Raw genomic sequence first — 25,675 nt, forward strand, 5'->3', positions numbered from 1 at the left:
GATACTGTATATAGAAAACCCTAAAGATGTTACCAGAAAACTACTAGAGCTTATCACTGAACTTGGTAAAGTTGCAGGTTACAAAATTAACACACAGAAATCTATTGCATTTCTATATACTAGCAATGGAAGATTCGGAAGAGAAATTAAGGAAATAATCCCATTTGCTAACACGTCAAAAAAGAATAAAGTTTCTAGGAATAAAACTACCTAGGGAGACAGAAGAACTGTACTGTAAAAAACTATCAGACACTGATGAAAGAAATCAAAGATGATACTAACTGATGGAGAGATAAACCATGTTCTTAGAAGAATCAATACTTCTAATACTACCCAAGGCAATCTAAAGATTCAGTGCAATTGCTATCAAATTACCAATGGCATTTTTCACAGAACTAGAACAAAAAATCTTGAAATTCATATGGATACAGAAAAGACCCAAATAACCAAAAAAATCCCGAGGAAAAAAAACAGCTGGAGGAATCAGGCTTCCTGGCACCAGACAAAGCTATGGTCATCGAAAGAGTATGGTACTGGGACAAAAATATAGATCAATGGAACACGAAAGAAAGCCCAGAAATAAACCTATGAACCTGTGGTCAACTAGTGTACAACAGAGAAGACTATATAATGGAGGAAAGATAGTCTCTACAACAAACAGTGCTGGGAAAACTGGGCAGCTAAATGTAAAAGGGTGAAATGAGAATTTTGTGTATGCACCACACACAAAAAAACTCAAAATGGATCAAAAACCTAAATGTAGGGCCAGAAACTATACAACTCTTAGAGGAAAACACAGAACACTTTGACATAAATTGCTGCAATATCTTTTTGAATCCACCTCCTAGACCAATGAAAATAAAAACAAAGATAAATGGTTATTATCTTTGTAATTATCCAAAACAAAGATATAATTAAACTTAAGAGCTTTGCACAATCACTAAAATGCAAAGACATTTCACAGCATGGGAGAAAATATTTGCAAATGAAGTGACCAACAAGGGATTAATCTCCAAAATATACAAATAGCTCATGCAGCTAGCTGTATGTCAAAAAAAAACAAAAAAAAAAAATGGACAAAAGATCTAAATAGACATTTTTTCCAAAGAAATGGCCAAAAAGTACATGAAAAGATGCTCAACATCATTAATTATTAGAGAAGTGCAAATCTGAATTGCAATGAGGTATCATCACCTCATACTGGTTAGAATGGCCATCATGAAAAAGTCTAGAAACAAATGCTGAAGAGGGTGTGTAGAAAACTGAACCCACCTACACTGTTAGTGGGAATGTAAATTGGTACAAACACTATGGAGGTTCCCTAAAAAACTAAACAATGGAACTACCCTATGATCCAAGAATCCCATTCCTGGGCATACATATTTCCAGAGAAAACTATAATTTGAAAAGATACATGTACCCCAGTGTTCATTGAAGCACTGTTTACAACAGCCAAGACATGGAAGCACTCTAAATGTCCACAGGCAGAGGAATGGATAAGGAAGAATTAGTAAAAATATCAATGTAATAATACTCAGCCATAAAAAAGAATGCAGGAACATTTGAAGGAACATAGGTGGACCTAGAAATTATTATATGAAGTGAAGTCAGACAGAGATAGACAAATATCATATTATCACTCATATGTAGAATTTAATTTTAAAAAATGATGTAAATGAGCTGATTTACAAAAAAAAGGAAAGAAAGAAAACCAGACTCATACAGATTTCGAAAACAAACTTATGGCTACTAAAGGAAAAAGTTGTGAGGAGGGATAAACTAGGATCTTGGGAAACAGATAACCAGGATCTACTGTATAGCATGTGGAACTGTACTTAATATTCTATAATAACCTATATGGGAAAAGAATCTGAAAAAATGGAATCTATGTATAACTGAATCACTTTGCTGTATACCTGAAATTAACACAATATTGTAAGTACACTAATATCCAATAAAATTCAAGATTTACTTGAAAGATAAGACAATATTAAGTAGGGTGGAAAAGTTTGCTTCACACCAGAATTCCATCTGAGAAGAAATAAAAATCTGGATAAAATTTTTTAATTTTATCTTTTTCACTTGCCACAAATTGTATCATATACAATACATATTATTATATGTGTCTTTGTATATGTATGTATGTATACACATACACACGTAGGTATAGAGGAAGGTCAGAGGTAGGCTGAATTTTACTAAAATTACAACCCAGCATCAATTTAGCACAGTAACTGATTGGATTTAAGTTGTCATCCCTCATTCTTGCCCAGCACAGGAAAAGGAAAATCTTCTCTGGAGGAATATAACACCACTGATATATGTATAATTTTTTGAATTCAATAATTAGAATTCAGTAAAAATAACTGGCAATGCTAAGAGATGATAATATCATACAAATGAAAAACAAGAGAATAGGTAGAGGATAAAAACCAGTTTACAGGTCGTCCAGGTATAGGCCATTAGTAGACAAGGACCACTATAATTTGGTTATTAGTTTTGTTTTATTGTTGTTGGTTTGTAGTCTCTCTTAAGTAACCTCAGGAGCCACTCTTTTATTTCTTTCTCAATGGTGCTTCTGTTCCACATATCTGCTCCAGTCTCCTTTTTAAAAAGAAATCAGTGCATATAAGACAAATACACAAAAATTTATTTATGAAACCATACAGAAAATGAAACTCAAAATATACTACTTATAATAGCATAAATATCCTAAATATTTCGAAATTAAGAATTTCTGCATTGAAAATTAGGAAATATTCATAAAAAGTAAAGACTTGAATAAATGGAAAGATATATGGAAGATTCAATGTTCTACAGATGTCAGTTCCTTTTAAATCGATTTTACAGATTGAATGCAGACCCAATTAAAGTCCTAACAGAGCTTTCTGTGTTGATAGTTGTTTGTAAAATGGAAATGAATAGTCAGGCAATTCTGAACAAAAACAAACCAAAAAGACTCACATAACTAGAAACCCAGACCTTTTATAACTCTATAGTACTTGAAACAATGATAGATACAGTGCAATTACCTGATTTAAAACAAACGTGACACTGCAGAGTAGTAGAGAAAGGATAATCTTTTAAGTAATTGGTGCTGGTTTTTGTGGATATCCATGTGGTTAAAACACACATTTTTAAAATCTTTTCCCACAGTGTATACAAAAATAAATTTTATATGGATTATAGATCAAAGTATAAAAGGTAAGACAAAGATCTTAAAACATACTATATCTCTTCAATACCTTGGAGTATTACAAACTTTTTAAAACAGGGCACACAATCTAATCAACATAATGAGAAAAAATGAGAAATTGCAGTACATTACTATTAAAAACTTCTGCTCATCAAAATATAATATTAGAAAAGCAAAAAAAAAGGGAACTTAAGTATAGAAAATATTTGCAGTTAAATATCAGGATTATATAAAGAACTGAAAAAACATGAGAAAAAGAACTTTACAAAACATAATCAGACTGCCAAAAACATATAACTAGATGCTCAGTTTCAGAAGTCATCAAAGAAATACAAACTACATCTATAATAGCAGTACAGACCCTTCAGATTGAGTTAAGATGATGGCGAGGGCTAACAACTGTTGGCAAAGATGAGACTAAACTGTAGTTCTCATATACTGATGACAAAAATATAAATTGCTTCAGCACTATGAAGAAATCTTTGGAGGTATCTATTGAAGTTGAATATATATAGAAATGGATGGGTATATTCACAAGGGATATTTAGAAGACTATTTATAAGAGCCCCAAACTGGAAACAACTGAAATACTCATCATTGACAAAATGAATAAATACATTGTGTTATATATTGCTGTATACAATGGAATAATATACATAATATGTGTGCATTTCACAAAAGTAACATTAAGTGAAATAAGTCAGACCCCAACCCTGCCCAAAAAGACCCTACTAGTCATCAACATACATTACTAAAGTACATACATTTATGAGTAAACCTATTAATATTTCTAGAGAAGGACAGATGATTTTCATACAAGATCAGTTAAAACTGACTTGTACTATTAGAAGTCAGAAATGTTTATCCTTTGGAGGTTTGAGAAGGTGGGGCAAGGGAGATTTGTTAGGGTGTTGTGAAGTTCAGTTTCATTATCTGGCTGTTATATGGGTATGTTTACTGAGTTGAACACTTACAGTATATACATTTCTCCAAGTGTATGTCATACTTTACCATTTACTAATGTACACAGTTATTTTCCTATGACAGGAACAAAATTCAGCCCTTTAAAAGCAAGCCTTGTGATCTAACCATGTTCTTTGTTGAAATCCCATGCTTTGGGACAGGAATTCGTAATGAAAGCTAAATAATTGCAAAGGCTTCAGACAAAAAGGAAAAGTAGGTGATGGAAACATTATCATTGAATTTTTGGTCAACAAATAGAAACTCTCTATATAAACAAACAGATATGTCTGCTGGTATGCACTCCTAATTTTAAAGGAAACAAGAGATTCCTCCCCAACCTGAATTGGCAGGGCACATTACCCTAATTCACTTTCCTCTGAGTAAAAGACCTTCCTCAACATATAAGCAGTTGAACTCAATTCTTTTTGATAGATAACAGGGTTAAAAAAAAAAAAAGACTATACTACACTCTACAGATCTTTAAGTACTATTTACTTAGGCCCTTTTAAAAGGTACTGTTTTTCTGACTTCTTGCAGTTCCTGACCTGAGTCATCTCTGTGATATGTCATAGCCTGTCACATCTAGTTACCTTACACTGAATAAAGAGTAGAAAGGTTATAAACAGCATGCATACCACCTGACATAAAACATTTGCCAGCTATGTCTTCTGCTTAAATGAATACATTCCAAATATCTAGACTATTAGCTTGAAAAACTATAAATTTTATAAAAAATAATGAAATAGCCATCTTTACTTGTTATAGTACATATATTTATGAGTACACCTAATTCTAGATAAGGAGTGAGTTCTAGAAACAACATGCTTCTCTTTCACATTTTGTCTTCACTTTTGACCGTGCAATATGTATGTATATGCACAAACTTGTTTTACTTCCTTCTTAGAGGCAATCTTACCAGGAACACAGTAACTAACTAATTGTGGAATTTAGCCAGAAAATAAAAAAGAATCAACTGAATTTTAACAGAAAATTTGCCCCAGAAGTATTTATCGTGCTCAGGTTAACAAACCATTTGTTATGAAAAAGTGTTAAGAAGATCTAAATACTTGTGTTTCTGATTATTAAGGCAGTGTGAAATGAGAAGTCCATAAGAAAAAAGTTTTTTGACTCAAGAAATCACTCCTCACCCACACTTCATGGCCTCTGTTAATAAATTATTTAGCTACACTGTAAGCAAATTTACTATAATAATGCTTAGTCTTCTATCTCATATTTTGTTATTATAAATACAACTTTAAATCAAAACACTCAACAAACAAGTCAATTTCCTTTAACTTTGGAGAAATTGCTGATGCTTACCACTGAATAGGTAAAGGAACTGTTTAGAGCTCAAAGTCTAAGGTAGAGAAATTCAGTTCCATAGGAGTACTATAATCTGCCAGCTCATTGCTCAAAGTTATTATAGAGATTGTATGACACACTGCTCAACGCTACTTTCCTGCATTATGCTATGAAAATGGTACAAGTACTCACTTTTGGCATTGTTAGGATAATTCAGTAAACAAAGGTGACAAAGCAAACCTCAGGATAATTTGGTAAACAAAGATGACAAAGTAAACCTCACTATCTTTTTTTTAAATGACAGCCCCCCACCCCACAAAACAACTCAAAAAATAAGTAACATTAGGCAGTAAGAAATATATGGGAAATTTCAGTGAACTAGGAATTCAGAAGCAGAATGACGGAGTGGTTCAGAGTATAAGATTTGGAGTCAAACAGGAATGGTTTTAAATTCTGCTTCTGTCACTTTGAGTCTCTGTCCTTACTTATAAATGGGAAAACTAACACTTAACTCTTAACGGTTGTTTGGTTGTTATGAACATGAAACATGATGGTAATTGCCAAGCATAGCACTATGCTGGGCAAGTAACGTGCGCTAGTCTATAGTAATTTTTGTTTTTGATGAAGATTGGTTCTTTTATTCTCCTACTTTGATAATAGTTCATTTCTAGACTCAGCACAGTAGAGAAGAACACATGCTTTCAGGAAGAAGGACTTATATGTAACAATCTTTGTGCATCATATTTTCTTCATCTGTAAAACAGATATAAGATTACTGTGAGATAATGCAGTGTTCAAAATACTCACCAGCTAAAAGTATGCACTTGGTAAACAGTGGCTAAAATTATAAGACCTGAATTCTGGCTCTAGCTGTTGCATTGATCACTATGTAATATGTATGCAAGGCACTCAGCCTCTCTGAATTTCATTCAATTAACAAAACATCTGTCTTGTGTATTTTTAGGGCTGCTAAGATAATAAAATGATGCAGGTAAGCACTTAGAAAACCAGAAGGCGCATAAAAATGGATAGTGTTATTATGGTTCTGATGGCAGTTTGGAGGTTAAGTACCATAAAAATGGTGTTTTAAAATCTTTTCCATATAATCAAGAAAGCTGTACTTGTTTCACAGACAGTACACAAGTGATGAAGGTTACAAAAGGACTTTCTCTGTGTTGAGATTAGTTTATTGTAGTCTGGATCAGAAAAGTTACTTAAGGTGAACATTTTTTCTTGTTTGTCTCTCAGGAGTGAGACATTAAGACTTGAATTTATATACACTGTAGTATAGAATATATGACAAATTGATTGTTGAACATTTTTGTTATACAGAAAGGCCTTCTTTGGCCTCAGGAATTCACTAACAGGAACAATACATTATTATAAGATTAATTATAATTAATCTTATAAAGTCCTTTAAAGAAATTCTATAAATGCTTAGCATTTTTAGCTACTAACATCTAACAAGGTTAAGCTCTTCTTCAAAATGAGCTACTGCTTGCTTGATGAGTTGGTTTTAAAATAACCTGACATGCCACAAATGACAGCTGTTCTATCATGTGAGTGATTTAATGATTATAGCAATCATTAGAATCTCTGTGATTAAATAGTTGAATTATTAATTGTTTATTCCTCTGATTATTGTTGTCTCAGAAAACTAAAGCACTGAAGAGTTAAATAAATCATTTGATTCCACACATCACACTTGCAGATCAAGGGTCTGCAAGACTTTTGAGGTGCTGATGCTTTATAGTTGCACTGTCCAGTATGGGGACTTACTACTATTGGTGGCTATTGAACTCTTGAAACATGGCTAATATGACTCAGGAACTAATTTTTAAATTTCATCCATTTAAAAATTTTAAATTTAAAAACTGATTCTCAGTAATTGGAAAAACTTTTAAGAATGTATGGACCAACTTGGGTACCTGAAATTACTTCTTCAACTGAAAACTATGAACTCTAAATACAGATAAAGTATTTCTGATGAAAATTTAACAGGTAATTTGAGATGTACTTTTAACATGTAGAAAAGTTAAGGTTAACATGTATGTGGTTTGCATTATATTTCTATTGAACAACATTGCTATATAGGTTCAAAGACAAGCAATAAATTACCCAGCATATGGACCTTACTCTCTCTCATATCCATCTGGAGAAGGAATCATGAAAGTTAAAAATTCAGTTCTGGGAGTTGTACAATTAGGAACAGTTACAGGTCTTGTCTTTGATATGTGGACACTTGGCTGACAGGAACCATAACCTGGGATTACCTCAGTCATGTGCTATTAAATGACTAACAACCAGCTCTTCAAAAACCAAACCTAACAAAAGCCCCCAAAACAACCATTTTTCTGATTTCTGTGGTGTAAAATATTTGTACCATAGCCAGTTTTAAGTTACCAACATGATGTCCTTGAACTTGGAACTGGGAGGAGATAGCCTAAATTGGCACTTGCAAGGCCACTGGACTTAGTCACAGTGAGTGAGTGAAAGTTGCTCAGTCGTGTCTGACTCTTTGCAACCCCATGGACTAAACAGTCCATGTAATTCTCCAGGCCAGAATACTGGAGTGGGTAGCTTTTCCCTTTTCCAGGGGATGATCCCAATCTAGGGATCAAACCCAGTTCTCCTGCCTTGCAGGCTGATTCTTTACCAGCTGAGTCACAAGGGAAGTGTTAGTCATAGTGCATCACTGGAATACTTTACAAGTTCCTGACATCTGTGTTTCTTGAGAGATGTGTATGTCTATGGTGGAGGCTGAAGTAGATCAGCTTTAAATGGAATGCTAAGTAAAGTCACTCAGTCTTGTCTGACTTTTTATCAGGCTCCTCCGTCCATGGGATTTTTGAGGCAAGAGTGCTGGAGTGGATTGCCATTTCCTTCTCCAGGGGATCTTCCCAACCCAGGAATGGAACCCGGGTCTCCCGCATTGCAGGCAGACGCTTTACCGTCTGAGCCACCAGGGAAGTCACAGCAAATTGTAGGATGATTAGACTTGGGCATGAGGGGCATTTTATTTTCTTTATGTAACTAGAAAAACCCTGATTCTTCTCTTACTCCCCTTGAGAACACAGATTTATGGTTATATGAAGCCATTTTGTAAGCTATTAAGGTAGTTTAAAATAGCTAAAGATACTACCTCATTTTGATAAGGAAGATGCATGATTTTAACTCAAACTTATAGACCAACAATATAACAAATATTTTTTGTGTGCAAAGAGACATCTTGGGGACATAGTAAAAGTAAAATGAAGAATTGATAAAAATTCTGAATAGAGAACTTAATACATGTAAAATATCTGTAAGAAGTCCAAATTCAGCTCTAAAGTTAAATAATTTTATGACTTTTGTTGGCAAATATATGTGAAATCATTCTATTTATTTAGAAATTATTTTTTCTATATTAGCTCCTTTGCTTGGACATCCTGATATTACATCTTATGCGCGAGTAAATTTCAGCATAAAATAAGTCCTTTAAAGGCAGTATTTAAGAGGATTTAATTCAAAAGCATTTTTGAATAAAGCAGTTCACATTCTAAGAGAATATCCAAATTTATTTGTACCACTGGGTGTGCTGTACTTAGTCACTCAGTCATGTCCAACTCTTTGCAACCCCATGGAGTGTAGCCTGCCAGGCTCCTCTATCCATGGGGATTCTCCAGGCAAGACACTGGAGTGGATTGCCATGTCCTCCTCCAGGGGATCCTCCCAATCCAGGAGTTGAACCCGGGTCTCATGCATTGCAGGAGGATTCTTTACCATCTATGCACAAATGATTTTTTTCCCCCATAGTTGTATACAGCATTTTAATTTGGGTTCTGTTTAATTATATGTACTCATATGCATAGAATTTTAGTGCTGAAAAGACTCTTCTAGTTATATCTTATTTTATTGATGAGCAAACTGAGATCCCCAAAAGTGACTTGTCAGATGGTTAGTCTTGACTAGTTTAGCCAAACTAGGGCTCATCTTTCTTGACTACCACCGTAGTATTCTTAAAGTTTGTAGCATAAAAACTGCCTGTATCTGTCTGTCTACGATTGGGGACTATTGATACAAGGTATTTTTGCTGTACTCCATATTAGCCAAGTTAGCACATATTCTTTTTACTCTTAACTTCATGGTTTAATTAGTTACTTTTACTATAACATATCAGCCCTGGGTGTTCTTTGGAGGGAATGATGCTAAAGCTGAAACTCCAGTACTTTGGCCACCTCATGCGAAGAGTTGACTCATTGGAAAAGACTCTGATGCTGGGAGGGATTGGGGCAGGAGGAAGGACAACAGAGGATGAGATGGCTGGATGGCATCACCAACTTGACAGACATGAGTTTGAGTGAACTCTGGGAGATGGTGATGGACAGGGAGGCCTGGTGTGCTGTGATTCATGGGGTTGCAAAGAGTCGGACACAGTTGAGCAACTGAACTGAATTGATCAATCCTTAGGTAAAATTCTTCATTATTTACTCGCAAAAATTTATTTGGGAACAATTCTATCCTGGATCAGCACGGTTAACTAGTCTAATTAATAAGTAAGTCAGAGAAGGTTTGAGACATTGAAAAAGAGAAAAAGTTGGGTTAAAGCCCAAACTGTTTAATGCTTGCACCTAAGATTATTGTTATCTTTTGCTAGGTTACTGTTCATTTATGAGTAGGAGAATTCTGAAAAGGAGACATCTTGTTTCACAGTATTGTGATTTAGTATATTAGAATTAAAAAAATATGTTAAATATTTAAATGATAGAAAGGTATAACCTGAAAATCCACATCTAACAGAAAAAAATCTATATGTAAGGTAATTAAAAATTGGTATTAATATGTCACATTCTATGATTGACAACATTATGTCACCACAGAAAGTAAAGGCTGGATAATCATGCTTAGGAATTTTACTGAAAACTTTTATGTCTAAGTTACACATGTAATACAGTCTTGTATAGATCTCTGCAATTAAGCAAAGAAAATAGTCTTTGATGTGCTTATAATTGTAATGGGTTTAGGGCTACATTTTTAGGCAAAGATGCCTAGAAGTAGGAAAAGAAGTGAAAGTGAAAGTGAAGTTGCTCAGTCGTGTCCGACTCTTCGTGACCCCATGGACTGTAGCCCACCAGGCTCCTCCATCCATGGGATTCTCCAGGCAAGAATACTGGAGTGGGTTACCATTCCCTTCTCCAGGGGATCTTCCTGACCCAGAGATCGAACCCGGGTCTCCTGCATTGGAGGCAGATGCTTTAACCTCTGAGCCACCAGGGAAGCCCAGAGGTAGGAAGGTATAGGTCAAAACTGATATCATGACACAATAAATAGACAATAGGTAAAGTGGAGCCAAGAGAGGATTGGCCTGAATGTATCACCTTAATCAAACAAGAATATAGCCTCAAAACTGCAATGTAGGTAAACTGTTAACCACAATTCAAATTGTTTGTAGAAAGAAAAACTTTTGTAGCTTAATTTTAGAATAATTTTATATTAATAATGAGATTTTAAGTATAAAATAATCTTTCATGTTTTATCATCTATAATTCTATACACTTTTACAATGGTACTATGATTTTATAGTAAAACCAGTAGGGCATTTAGGAAGAAGAAAACATTAAAAATGAGGCTTTTGAATGTTTTTTACTTACATGGGAATGTAGGCACAACATACCACTGGGTAACAAAAAGGAAGATTAAGAAAAAAAAATAAGTTGACTAACATTATCAGTTATCTCTGGGTGATAATGAGTAATTTTTTTTAGCCATCCCTTGTGGCATGCCGAACCTTAGTTCCCCAACCAGGGACCAAACCTGTGCCCTCTGCAGGAAAGCATGCAGTCTTAACCACTGCCAGGGAAGTCCTTGATATTCTCTAAAGTTCAAAATTACACACAAATAACCTTTCATATCAGAATTTAAAAATATATTTTAAAAGGAAATGGCAAAGCTTCAGCTTTGGAAATTATAAAGCTTCAGCCTTTTATAGTATAGTATCTGAAAGATCATATATGATGAGTATATTTGGAAATATAATACATTTGGAAGAATTTCTTAATATATAGACAGCCGTATTATATGTAGCAGGGAATAATTTTTGAAATAGGTTTTTCAGTTCAGTTTATTTAAATCATTTTATTTCTGTGCATATGAGGATCATATAAAAGAAGTTCTCCCATTTTGCTTTTCTTCTAAATAGTATTCTTCAAAACTCAGTGTAACAGATGAACAGGTAGCTTTCCCTCAAGTGGTAATTGCTTTTAGCTGTGTTTTTTTTCTTTTTTTTTTGCTGCGTATATGGTCATCTCAATTAACATAGATTCCAGATTTTCTTACACTTAGGTGTAGCTTTGTGACCAGGATTTCTCCAATGGGATATGTGTAGAAATGGTGGTGTGTAACAACTCCTGGGGTTGTACCCTAAACAAGAAAAGAATGTGCCTGCCTTTTTTCTCCTTCTTGTAGGCAGGACTGAAAATCTTACAGCACACAGACAAAATACCCTAGATATAACAAAGCAACATAATAGATCTCTTCAAGAAAATTAGAGACACCAAGGAAACATTTCATGCAAAGATGGGCTCGATAAAGGACAGAAATGGTATGGACCTAACAGAAGCAGAAGATATTAAGAAGAGGTGGCAAGAATACATGAAGAAAAAAAAAGAATACACAGAAGAACTGTACAAAAAAGATCTTCACGACCTGGATAATCACGATGGTGTGATCACTCATCTAGAGCCAGACATCCTGGAATGTGAAGTCAAGTGGACCTTAGAAAGCATCACTACGAACAAAGCTAGTGGACGTGATGGCATTCCAGTTGAGCTCTTTCAAATCCTGAAAGATGATGCTGTGAAAGTGCTGCACTCAATATGCCAGCAAATTTGGAAAACTCAGCAGTGGCCACAGGATTGGAAAAGGTCAGTTTTCATTCCAATCCCAAAGAAAGGCAATGCCAAAGAATGCTCAAACTACCGCACAATTGCACTCATCTCACATGCTAGTAAAGTAATGCTCAAAATTCTCCAAGCCAGGCTTCAGCAATACGTGAACCGTGAAATTCCAGATGTTCAAGCTGATTTTAGAAAAGGCAGAGGAACCAGAGATCAAATTGCCAGCATCTGCTGGATCATGGAAAAAGAGAGTTCCAGAAAAACATCTACTTCTGCATTATTGACTATGCCAAAGCCTTTGACTGTGTGGATCACAATAAGCTGGAAAATTCTGAATGAGATGGGAATACCAGACCACCTGACCTGCCTCTTGAGAAACCTGTTTGCAGGTCAGGAAGCAACAGTTAGAAGTGGACATGGAACAACAGACTGGTTCCAAATAGGAAAAGGAGGACGTCAAGGCTGTATATTGTCACCCTGCTTATTTAACTTATATGCAGTGTACATCATGAGAAACGCTGGGCTGGAGGAAGCACAAGCTGGAATCAAGATTGCCAGGAGAAATAACAATAACCTCAGATATGCAGATGATACCACCCTTATGGCAGAAAGTGAAGAGGAACTAAAGAGCCTATCAATGAAAGTGAAAGAGGAGACTGAAAAAGTTGGCTTAAAGATCAACATTCAGAAAATGAAGATCATGGCATCTGGTCCCATTGCTTCATGGGAAATAGATGGGGAAACAGTGGAAACAGTGTCAGACTTATTTTTTGGGGGCTCCAAAATCACTGCAGAAGGTGACTGCAGCCATGAAATTAAAAGACGCTTACTCCTTGGAAGGAACGTTATGACCAACCTAGACAGCATATTCAAAAGCAGAGACATTACTTTGCCGGCTAACGTCTGTCTAGTCAAGGCTATGGTTTTTCCAGTAGTCATGTATGGATGTGAGAGTTGGACTATGAAGAAAGCTGAGCACCGAAGAATTGATGCTTTTGAACTATAGTGTTGGAGAAGACTCTTGAGAGTCCCTTGGACTGCAAGGAGATCCAACCAGTCCATTCTAAAGGAGATCAACCCTGGGATTTCTTTGGAAGGAATGATGCTGAAGCTGAAACTCCAGTACTTTGGCCACCTCATGCAAAGAGTTGACTCATTGGAAAAGACTGTGATGCTGGGAGGGATTTGGGGGCAGGAGGAGAAGGGGACGACAGAGGATGAGATGACTGGATGGCATCACCGACTTGATTGACGTGAGTCTGAGTGAACTCCGGGAGTTGGTGATGGACAGGGGGGCCTGGCGTGCTGCAATTCATGGGGTCACAGAGTTGGACACGACTGAGCGACTGAACTGAACTGAACATGATAGAAAGAGCCTAGTATAGTAATCTGATACCTGCCTGTTCTACCAGTTCTGACCACCTCCCAAGACTGTTACATGAGAAAATAAAACTTTCTTAAATTATTGTGGTCTCTTGTGGAGCAGCCTGGAGTGTTATATACTTAACATTGTAGCACCATTATACTACCACTAGGGCACTAACAATGAAGCTCATGTTACCCTGACTACTTTGATTCAATATTTTATTGGAGGTCTTAGCTATAGAAATTAGGCAAGAAAAAGAAGTAAAAGGCATTCAATTCAGAAAAGAAGTAAAACAGTCTTATTTTGCAGATGACATATGTAGAAAACTAAAAGAAAGTGAAAGTGAAGTGGCTCAGTCGTATCTGACTCTTAGCAACCCCATGGACTGTAGCCTACCATGCTCCTCTGTTCATGGGATTTTCCAGGCAAGAATACTGGAGTGGGTTGCCATTTCCTTCTCCAGAGGATCTTCCTGACCCAGGGATTGAACCCGGGTCTCCTGCATTGTAGGCAGATGCTTTACCATCTAAGCCACCAGGGAAGTCCAAAACTAACGATGTAGAAAACTAAAGATGCCACCAAAAATTGCTGGAACTAATAAAAGAATGCAGTAAAGTTAGAGAATACAAAATCAGTACACAAAAACCGGCTGAGTTTCTATATACTAGTAATTGATAATGACAGAGAAATTAAGAAAGCAATCTCATTATAACTGCATAAAAGCAGAATAAATTTAACCACAGAAATTAAAGATCTATACACTGAAAACAATAAGTCTTTGAAAGAAATTGAAAATGACAGAAATGGAAAATAGACCATATTCATGAATTAGAAGAATTAACCTGTTAAAATGACGATACTACTCAACACTATCTATAGATTCAGTGCAACCCCAAGAAAAAATTGCAGTAGCATTTTTTCACCAAAATAGGAAAAACAATCCTTATGTGGAACCACAAAAATCCTTGAACAGACAAATCCAGATAAAGAACAAAGCTGGAGAAAACACACTTCCAGGTTTCAAACTATACTATAAAGCTTAATAATCAAAACAGCACAGTTCTGGGATAAAAACAGACATATAGAGCAATGGAACAGAACAGACAGTCAGAAATAAATGCACACATATTTATCAACTAATATTTGACAAGGGAGTTAACACTCAGTGGGGACAGGGTAGTCTCTTCAATAAATGGTAGTGGGAAAACTGGATAAATACATGCAGAAAAGTGAAATTGCACCCATATCTTACACCATTCACAAAAACTGACTCAAAATGAATTAAAAACTAAAGAACTGAAACCATAAAGTTCTTAGAATGAAACATAGGGAAAAGCTCCATGACCTTGGTCTTGGCAATTTTTTTTTTAAAGCATCAGCAAAAGCAAGTGACAATGACAAAAATAAGTGGGACTATATCAAAATTTAAAAGCTGCTATGTGGCAAAAGAAACAGTTTAAAACAACTGAAAATATTGGCAGAAGACCTGAATAGACATTTTTCTGAACCAAACATCCAGATGGCCAACATGTTCATGAAAAGGTGCTCAACACCAGTTTTAACCAGGGAATATGGAATATGGAAATCAAACCCACAGTGAGTTATCATTTCTCACCTTTTAGAATGGCTGTCATCAAAAAGAATAGAGATAATGTGTTGATGACATGAGAAAAAGGAACACTTGTGCACCGTTGGTGAGAATGTACATGGTACAGCCAAAAATGTTTGTTTGTTTGAGAAAAACAGTATGGAACTTAGCAAATTAACAATAGAACTAACATATAATCCAGAAATCTCACATCTGGATACACAAAGGCAATTACAGAAATACTGAAAAGATATCTGTACCCTCATGCTTATTGCAGTGTTATTCACATAAACTAAGACATGGAAACAACTTAAATGTCCCTCAATGATATTTACCTGGTAAAGAAGAGGTTGTATGTTTGTTTAAATTACACACAATGGAATATTATTCAACCACGAGAAAAAGGAAATCCTGCCATTTGTGCCCACTTGGATGGATCATGAAAGCATTATAAGTGAGACACAGCAAGTCCATATCACTTACATGTGGATCTTAGGCTCATCTTGTAGAAACAAAATTACTGATGGTTACTAGGGAGGGAGGGGTAGCGGGATGGGGAGCTATTGGTCAAAGGGTGCACATTTCCAGTTATAAGATGAGTAAGTTCTGGGGATCTAATGTACAACATTGTGATTATAGTTAATAGTGCTATACTGGTTTATTAAAAATCACTAAGAGTAGAGTTTAAATATTCCTCACAACAAAAACAAAATGGTAATTATGTGATGTGATGGAGGTGATAGCCAACACGATAGTAATCACATTGCCATATATAAATATCAAAAATGCATCGTGCATCTTAATTTACACAATATTATAAGTCATTTGTATCTCATTAAAATTGAAAATCATTAAATTAAAAAGAAACTATCACAGAAAATAAGGTCATATGAATATATATTAATAAAAGACGTGTAAGACAATTATGAGAAATTGACGAACATCACTGAGGAAGGTTCAAGGCCTGACAAAAGGAGATAGGCGCCACATTCATGACAGGGACATTCATTATAAGGATGACAATATTAGCTTAATGCAGTTTCACTTGAAATACCTTGAAGTTTTCATGAAACTTGACAAGCTAATTCTCAGTGAAGTTCATATGGTTAGGAATAGTGCAGGAACAGCTAAGGAAATTTTGAAGAAAAGGTAGAGGATGTCCTATTAGGTAACAGTTTTTTGAAGAAAAATAGTCTGGACTGGTACAAGGATATACAAAATCTCTATTTTTCAGAGACCTTCCCCCTGGAAAACCATCTGATCACTGACCTGTTTATTTTTTCATTTTCTCCTTTTCCTGTTTTAATTTTGTATTATAACTCTTCATGCATTCATGTATTCATTCATTCAACAAATACTTACTGAGTTAACTTATTGTCTGAAGGTCTACACCATGTGCACCCATCCCTTTCTTAACATGCCCCCAAATAATGGCTCCTTGCCTCCCTGGTGAGTCCCAGCTTTTCTGAGTTTACCCACCCTTTTCTGAGTTGCAACACTCCAGCCTATGTGTGCAACAGCCAATCTAATCCCAGGTTTGACAGCTGAAGCCTGAGCTTCAGCACCAAGCCTTCACCCCGCTGATGGCCTAGCATCTGCCCCTAATGTCCCAGAAGCGCACAAACCCTTGTTGTCACTAGCCCTGCAGGAGGTCACCAACCAGCGTCCCGAGAGTGTGCAGGCCACTGCTGCCACTATGAAACCTGCAGTAAGATGATAATTGCTGCCCCCATTGCCCTACGCTCACCCCTCATGAAAACACCAAAATCACAACCAACTGGTAAACAGCCACTGACAGAAGAGATTGGAACATACCAAAAAAGATATTTTACATATAAAGACAAAGATGCCACAACTAGAAAGTAGGAGGAGCACTTCAGTCAAATCCCATATCCACCAGGTAGATGATCCATAAACTGGAAAATATATTCCAGAGGTTCACCCATGGGAGTGAGAGTTGTGAACCCCATATCACGCACCCCAGCCTCAGGATCTGGCATTGTGAGGATCCCCTAGAGCATGTGGCTTTGAAGACCAGTGGGGCTTGAGTGCAGGAACGCCACAGGGCTGCAGGAAACAGAGTTCACTCTTGAAAGGTGCACACAAGGTTTCATGTGCACTGGGAACCAGCACAAACCAGTGACTCCATAGGAGCCAGTGTTAAACCTACCTGCAGGTTTTAGCGAGTATCCTGGGGAAGCGGGGATCAGCTATGGCTCACCGTGGGGGCAAGAACACTGGTGGCAGAGGCCTCAGGGAATACTGATTGGCATAAAGTCGCCATTTTGGCACCAAAACCTGGCTACAACCAACAGCGTGCAAGCTCCAGTGATGGGATGCCTCAGGCCAAACAACCAACAGGGTGGGACAGAGCCCCACCCATCAGCAGATGGGTTGCCTAAAGTTGTAGTGAGCTCACAGCCACCTATAAACACACCACTTGACATGACCACCAGAGGGAGAAGATCCAGCTCAACCCACCAGTGGGCAGGCACTAGTCCTTCCTAATAGGAAGCCTGCACAAGCTCCTGGACCAACCTCAACCACCAGGCAGCAGACATGAGAAGCAATAGGAATTATGACCCTGTGGAAAGGAAATCATAAACACAGAAAGTCAGACAAAATTAGAAGGTAGAGATGTATGGTCCAGCAAAGAATAAGATAAAAATCTAGAACAACTAATAGGCAATCTACCTGAAAAAGAACTGAGTAATGAAAGTAAACATGCTATAAAATTTGGAAAAAGAATGGAAGCACAAACCAAGAAGATACAAGATAGGTTTAATGAAGAGCTGGAAGACTTAGAAATGAACACTATATAGTAACTGAAAGGAAAAATTAAGAGGGACTCAACAGCAGAATAAATGAGGCAGAAGCACAAATAAGTGAGCTGGAAGATAGAGTGGTGGAAATCACTGCTGCAGAACACAGTAAAGAAAAAGGAATGAAAAGAAATGAGGACAGTCTCAGAGACTTACAGGATAATATTAAATGCACCAACATTGGCATTATAAGGTTTCCAGAAACGGAAGAGAGAGAGGACCTGAGGAAATATTTGACAGTTATAGCCAAAAACTTCCCTAACATGGGAAAGGAAACACTCACTCCAGTCCAGGAAGTGCAGAGAATCTCAGGCTGGATAACCCAAGGAGGATATTAATTAAACAAAGGCCAAGACATATTAATTAAACAAGGAAAAGACAATCAGAATATATATTAAATGCAATGAAATAAAAGCAACAAATAACATACATGATAATACCCTTGAAGATATCAGATAATTTTTCAGCAGAAACTGCAGGCCAGAAGAGAGAGGCACAACATATATAAAGTGATAAAAGGGGAAAATCTACCCCTTTTAAGAATACCCTACCAAGCAAGGTTCTTGTTCAGATTTGATGGAGAAATAAAAGGGTCTATATTTATAGATAAGGAAAAGCTAAGAGAATTCAGCACCAACACCAAACCGGCCTTACAATAAATGCTAAAGGAACTTCTCTAGGTGGAAAAGAAAAGGTCACACTTAGAAACAAGAAAAAATTATGAATAGAAAAGCTCAGAGATAAAAGCAAATATACAGTAAAGATAAGAAAGCATCCACAGACACACATGACACATAGGCAGTCACGAGGAAAGTACAAATGCAGAATACTGGAAATGCATTTGAAATTAAAATGCAACTTAAAGCAATCTTTATACATATATATAGACTGCTATATTAAAACCTCATGGGAACCACACTCCAAAATTCCACAAGAGATAAAATTTTACAACATATACAGACACAAGAAAAAGCAGTCCAACACAACACTAAAGATAGTCATCAAATCCCAAGAGGAAAGAACAAATCCAAACAAAAAATGACAATAAGAACATACATATGACAACTACCTTAAATGTAAATGGATTAAATGCTCCAACCAAAAGACACAGACTGGCTGAATGGATACCAAAAAAAAAACCTAACCAACCCTCATATACATGTATCTACGAGAGACCTACTTCAGATCTAGGGACATACACAGGTAGAAAGTGGGGATTAAAAGAAATCACGGATAGCAATACTCATATCAGACAAATAAGCTTTAAAATAAAGACTGTTATGAGAGATAAGGGAAAACTACATAATGATCAAGAGATCAATCCAAGAAGAAAATATAAAAATTGTAAATATACATGTACCTAACATCAGGCTTCCCTGATGACTCAGCCAGTTAAGAATCTGCCTGCAATGCAGGAGATACAGAAGACGTGGATTCAGTCCCTGGATTGGGAAGATTTGCGAGATGCGGAAATGGCAACCTACTCCAGTATTGTTGCCTGGGAAATCCCACGGACAGAGGAGCCTGGACTGAGCTCTCTCATGTCCGACTCTTTGAGACTCTATGGACTGACTGTATTCTTCCAGGCTCCTCTGTCCATGGGATTCTCCAGGCAACAATACCAAAAGGTGCCATTTCTTCCTCCAGGGCATCTTCCTGATCCAGGGATTGAACCTGCACCTCCAGCATTGGCAGGTGCATTCTTTATCACTGAGCGACCAGGGAAGCTCCTGGAGCACCTCAGCACATACGGCAAATGCTAACAGCTATAAAAGAGGAAATGAACAGTAACACAATAGTGGGGGATGTTAACACCCACTTACATCAATGGAAAGCTCTTCTAGGCAGAAAATAAGTAAACACAGACTTTAAATGACAGACCAGGTAGACATAATTGATATACCTATGGGACACAGCAAAAGCACCTCTAAGAGGCAAGTTCAGAGCAATAAAAATGCTACATCAGGAAAGAAGAAAAATCCAAAATAAAGGACCTAATCTTATACCTAAAGCAACTAGAGAAAGAACAAACAAAACCCAGAGTTACTAGAAGAAAAGAAACCATAAAGATTGAAACAGAAGTAAAGGCAATAGAGAACAGAACAATAGAAAAGATCAATGAAACTAAAAGCTAGTTTCTCTGAAAGTATAAACAAAATTGATAAACCTCTAGCAAGACTCAAGAAAAAAAAAGGAGATGGCTCAAATCAATACAATCAGAAAGGAAAAAGAAGGTACAACTGACATTCCAGAAATGCAAAGGACCATAAGAGACTAAGCAATTATATTCCAACAAAACGGACAGCCTAGAAGAAATGGACACATTCTTAGAATGGTTAACCTTCCAAGATTGAACCATGAAGAAATAGAAAATTTGAACAGACCAGTTACAAGTACTGAAACTGAAAATGTGATCTTTTTTTAAAAACCTGCTAACAAAAATTTCAGGACCAGATTAATTCAATCAAATATTCAGAGAAGAGTTAACACCTATCCTTTAGAAAATCATCCCCGAAATTGCAGATAGAATACTCTCAAACTCATTCTAGGCCACCGTTAGTTACACTGATAACAAAACCAGAGAGATACCACACACAAAAAGAAAATTTCAGACAAGTATCACTGATGAACGCAAAAGTCATCAACAAAATACGAGCAAACTAAATCCAACAAAAGGATCATACACCATGATCAACTGGGGTTTATTCCAGGGATACTAGGATTCTTCAATATCTGCAAATCAATCAGTGTGATACACCACATTAAGAAATGAAGAATAAAAACCTTATGATCATCTCAATAGCTGCAGAAAAAAGCTTTTGACAAAATCCAACACTCATTTATGATAAAAACTCTATGGAAAGTGGACATAGAAGGAATCTGCCTCGACAATAAAGGCCATATATGACAAACTCACAGCTAAAATTCTCAACACTGAAAAGCTGAAAGCATTTCATCTAAGATCAAGATCAAGAAAAAGATGTTCATTCTCATTACTTTTATTCAGCATACTTTTGTAGATCCTAACCATGCAATCAGAAAAAAAAGAAAAGTAATTCAAATTGGTAAAGAAGTAAGACTGCCATTCTTTGCAGATGACATGATACTACACACTGAAAATCCTAAATGTGTTACCAGAAAACTACTAGAAGTTATAAGTGGGTAAGTTTCAGGATACAAAGTTGATAAACAGAAATATCGTGAATTTGGGATTAACATTACACACTACAATATATAAAATATATAAATAACAAGGACCTACTGTATAGCTTACTCCTTGGAAGAAAAGTTATGACCAACCTAGATAGTATATTCAAAAGCAGAGACATTACTTTGCCGACTAAGGTCCGTCTAGTCAAGGCTGTGGTTTTTCCTGTGGTCATGTATGGATGTGAGAGTTGGACTGTGAAGAAGGCTGAGCGCCGAAGAATTGATGCTTTTGAAGTGTGGTGTTGGAGAAGACTCTTGAGAGTCCCTTGGACTGCAAGGAGATCCAACCAGTCCATTCTGAAGGAGATCAGCCCTGGGATTTCTCTGGAAGGAATGATGCTAAAGCTGAACCCCAGTACTTTGGCCACCTCATGAGAAGAGTTGACTCACTGGAAAAGACTCTGATGCTGGGAGTGATTGGGGGCAGGAGGAGAAGAGGACGACAGAGGATCAGATGGCTGGATGGCATCACAGACTCTATGGACGTGAGTCTGAGTGAACTCCGGGAGTTGGTGATGAACAGGGAGGCCTGGCATGCTGCAATTCATGGGGTCGCAAACAGTCGGACACGACTGAGTGACTGAACTGAACTGTATAGCTCAGGGAACTCAATAATCTATATGGGAAAATATCTGAAAGAGAATGGATATGTGTATATGTATAACTGAGTCACTTTTGCTGTACACATGAAACTAACATAACATTGTTAATCAACTATACTCCAATATAAAATAATTTAAAAAACAAAATTTCAAAAACTAGACATTTAAATAATATTTAAATATTATAAATATTCAATAAATGGATGTTCAATTTTGTCAAAGGCCTTCTCTGCATCTGAGATAATCATATGGCTTTTATTTTTCAATTTGTTAATGTGGTGAATTACATTGATTGATTTGCGGATATTGAAGAATCCTTGCATCCCTGGGATAAAGCCCACTTGGTCATGGTGTATGATCTTTTTAATGTGTTGTTGGATTCTGATTGCTAGAATTTTGTTGAGGATTTTTGCATCTATGTTCATCAGTGATATTGGCCTGTAGTTTTCTTTTTTTGTGGCATCTTTGTCAGGTTTTGGTATTAGGGTGATGGTGGCCTCATAGAATGAGTCTGGAAGTTTACCTTCCTCTGCAATTTGCTGGAAGAGTTTGAGTAGGATAAGTGTTAGCTCTTCTCTGAATTTTTGGTAGAATTCAGCTGTGAAGTCGTCTGGACATGGGCTTTTGTTTACTGGAAGATTTCTGATTACAGTTTCAATTTCCATGCTTGTGATGGGTCTGTTAAGATTCAACATCCATTTATGGTAAAAACTCACCAGAAAGCAGGAATAGAAGGAACATACCTCAACATAATAAAAGCTATATATGACAAACCCACAGCAAACATCCTCAATGGTGAAAAATTGAAAGCATTTCCCCTAAAGTCAGGAACAAGACAAGGGTGCCCACTTTCACCACTACTATTCAACAGGGTTCTGGAAGTTTTGGCCACAGCAATCAGAGCAGAAAAAGAAATAAAAGGAATCCAGACTGGAAAAGAAGAAGTAAAACTCTCACTGTTTGCAGATGACATGATCCTCTACATAGAAAACCCTAAAGACTCCACCAGAAAATTACTAGAGCTAATCAATGAATATAGTAAAGTTGCAGGATATAAAATCAACACACAGAAATTCCTTGCATTCTTATACACTAATGATGAGAAAGTAGAAAAAGAAATTAAGGACACAATTCCATTCACCATTGCAACAAAAAGAATAAAATACTTAGGAATATATCTACCTAAAGAAACTAAATATCTATATATAGAAAACTATAAAACACTGGTGAAAGAAATCAAAGAGGACACTAATAGATGGAGAAATATACCATGTTCATGGATCAGAAGAATCAATATAGTGAAAATGAGTATACTACCCAAAGCAATCTACAGATTCAATGCAATCCCTATCAAGCTACCAGCAGTATTTTTCACAGAACTAGAACAAAGAATTTCACAATTTGTATGGAAATACAAAAAACCTTGAATAGCCAAAGCAATCTTGAGAAAGAAGAAAGGAACTGGAGGAATCAACCTGGCTGACTTCAGGCTCTACTACAAAGCCACAGTCATCAAGACAGTATGGTACTGGCACAAAGACAGAAATATAGATCAATGGAACAAAATACAAAGCCCAGAGATAAATCCACACACATATGGACACCTTATCTTTGACAAAGGAGGCAAGAATATACAATGGAGAAAAGTCAATCTCTTTAACAAGTCGTGCTGGGAAAACTGGTCAACCACTTGTAAAAGAATGAAACTACATCACTTTCTAACACCACACACAAAAATAAACTCAAAATGGATTAAAGATCTAAATGTTAAGACCAGAAACTATAAAACTCCTAGAGGAGAACATAGGCAAAACACTCTCTGACATAAATCACAGCAGGATCCTCTATGATCCACCTCCCAGAATACTGGAAATAAAAGCAAAAATAAACAAATGGAATCTAATTAAAATTAAAAGCTTCTGCACAACAAAGGAAACTATAAGCAAGGTTAAAAGACAGCCTTCAGAATGGGAGAAAATAATAGCAAATGAAGCAACTGACAAACAACTAATCTCAAAAATATGCAAGCAACTTATGCAGCTCAATTCCAGAAAAACAAATGACCCAATCAAAAAATGGGCCAAAGAACTAAATAGATATTTCTCCAAAGAAGACATACAGATGGCTAACAAACACATGAAAAGATGCTCAACATCACTCATTATTAGAGAAATGCAAATCAAGACCACAATGAGGTACCACTTCATACCAGTCAGAATGGCTGCAATCCAAAAGTCTGCAAACAATAAATGCTGGAGAGGGTGTGGAGAAAAGGGAACCCTCCTACACTGTTGGTGGGAATGCAAACTAGTACAGCCACTGTGGAGAACAGTGTGGAGCTTCCTTAAAAAATTGCAAATAGAACTCGCTTATGACCCAGCAATCCCACTGCTGAGCATACACACCGAGGAAACCAGAATAGAAAGAGACACATGTACCTCAATGTTCATCGCAGCATCGTAGCCACGACATGGAAACAACCTAGATGTCCATCAGCAGATGAATGGATAAGAAAGCTGTGGTACATATACACAATGGAGTATTACTCGGCCACGAAAAAGAATACATTTGAATCAGTTCTAATGAGATTGATGAAACTGGAGCCGATTATACAGAGTGAAGTAAGCCAGAAAGAAAAACACCAATACAGTATACCAACACATATATATGGAATTTAGAAAGAAGGTAATGATGACCCTGTATGCGAGACAACAAAAGAGACACAGATGTGTAGAGCGGACTTTTGGACTCTGAGGGAGAGGGCGAGGGTGGGATGATTTGGGAGAATGGCATTGAAATATGTATACTATCATGTAGGAAACAAATCACCAGTCTGTTTGATGCAGGATGCTTGGGGCTGGTGCATGGGGATGATTCAGAGAGATGATACGGGGTGGGAGGTGGGAGGGGGGTTCATGTTTCGGAACTCATGTACACCCATGGTGGATTCATGTCAATGTATGGCAAAACCAATACAGTACTGTAAAGTAAAATAAAGTAAAAATAAAAAATAAAAAAACAAAACAAAACAAAAGTCTGCAAGCAATAAATGCTGGAGAGGGTGTGGAGAGAAGGGAACCCTCTTACACTGTTGGTGGGAATGCAAACCATACAGCCACTATGGAGAACAGTGTGGAGATTCCTTAAAAAATTGCAAATAAAACTCCCTTATGACTCAGCAATCCCACTGCTGGGCATACACACCGAGGAAACCAGAATTGAAAGAGACATGTGTACCTCAATGTTCATCGCAGCACTGTTTATAATAGCCACGACATGGAAACAACCTAGATGTCCATCAGCAGATGAATGGATAAGAAAGCTGTGGTACATATACACGATGGCGTATTACTCAGCCATGAAAAAGAATACATTTGAATCAGTTCTAATGAGATGGATGAAACTGGAGCCGATTATACAGAGTGAAGTAAGCCAGAAAGAAAAACACCAATACAGTATACTAACACACATATATGGAATTTAGAAAGATGGTAATGATGACCCTGTATGTGAGACAGCAAAAGAGACACAGATGTGTAGAGTGGACTTTTGGACTCTGAGGGAGAGGGCGAGGGTGGGATGATTTGGGAGAATGGCACTGAAACATGTATACTATTGTGTAAGAAATGAATCACCAGTCTATGTTCAATACAGGATACAGGATGCTTGGGGCTGGTGCACGGGGAAGATCCAGAGAGATGATACGGGGTGGAAGGTGGGGGGGGTTCATTTTTGGGAACTCATGTACACT

The 25,675-nt window shown here is 36.8% G+C and overlaps 1 protein-coding gene across 1 annotated transcript in view; it reads right to left on the bottom strand.

Moving 5' to 3' along the window:
- Nucleotides 1-2,520: 2,520 nt before the first annotated feature.
- Nucleotides 2,521-25,675, bottom strand: part of WDPCP (WD repeat containing planar cell polarity effector) — a 225,345-nt gene continuing 202,190 nt past the window's right edge. Inside the window, exon 14 of the mRNA XM_052647814.1 lies at nucleotides 2,521-2,601. Coding sequence (XP_052503774.1) covers nucleotides 2,567-2,601 — 35 coding nt within the window. The 3' untranslated portion in view covers nucleotides 2,521-2,566. The remainder of the gene's footprint in view (nucleotides 2,602-25,675) is intronic.

This window comes from Budorcas taxicolor, chromosome 11 (genome assembly GCF_023091745.1).
Source record: "Budorcas taxicolor isolate Tak-1 chromosome 11, Takin1.1, whole genome shotgun sequence".
Classification (NCBI taxonomy): domain Eukaryota; kingdom Metazoa; phylum Chordata; class Mammalia; order Artiodactyla; family Bovidae; genus Budorcas; species Budorcas taxicolor.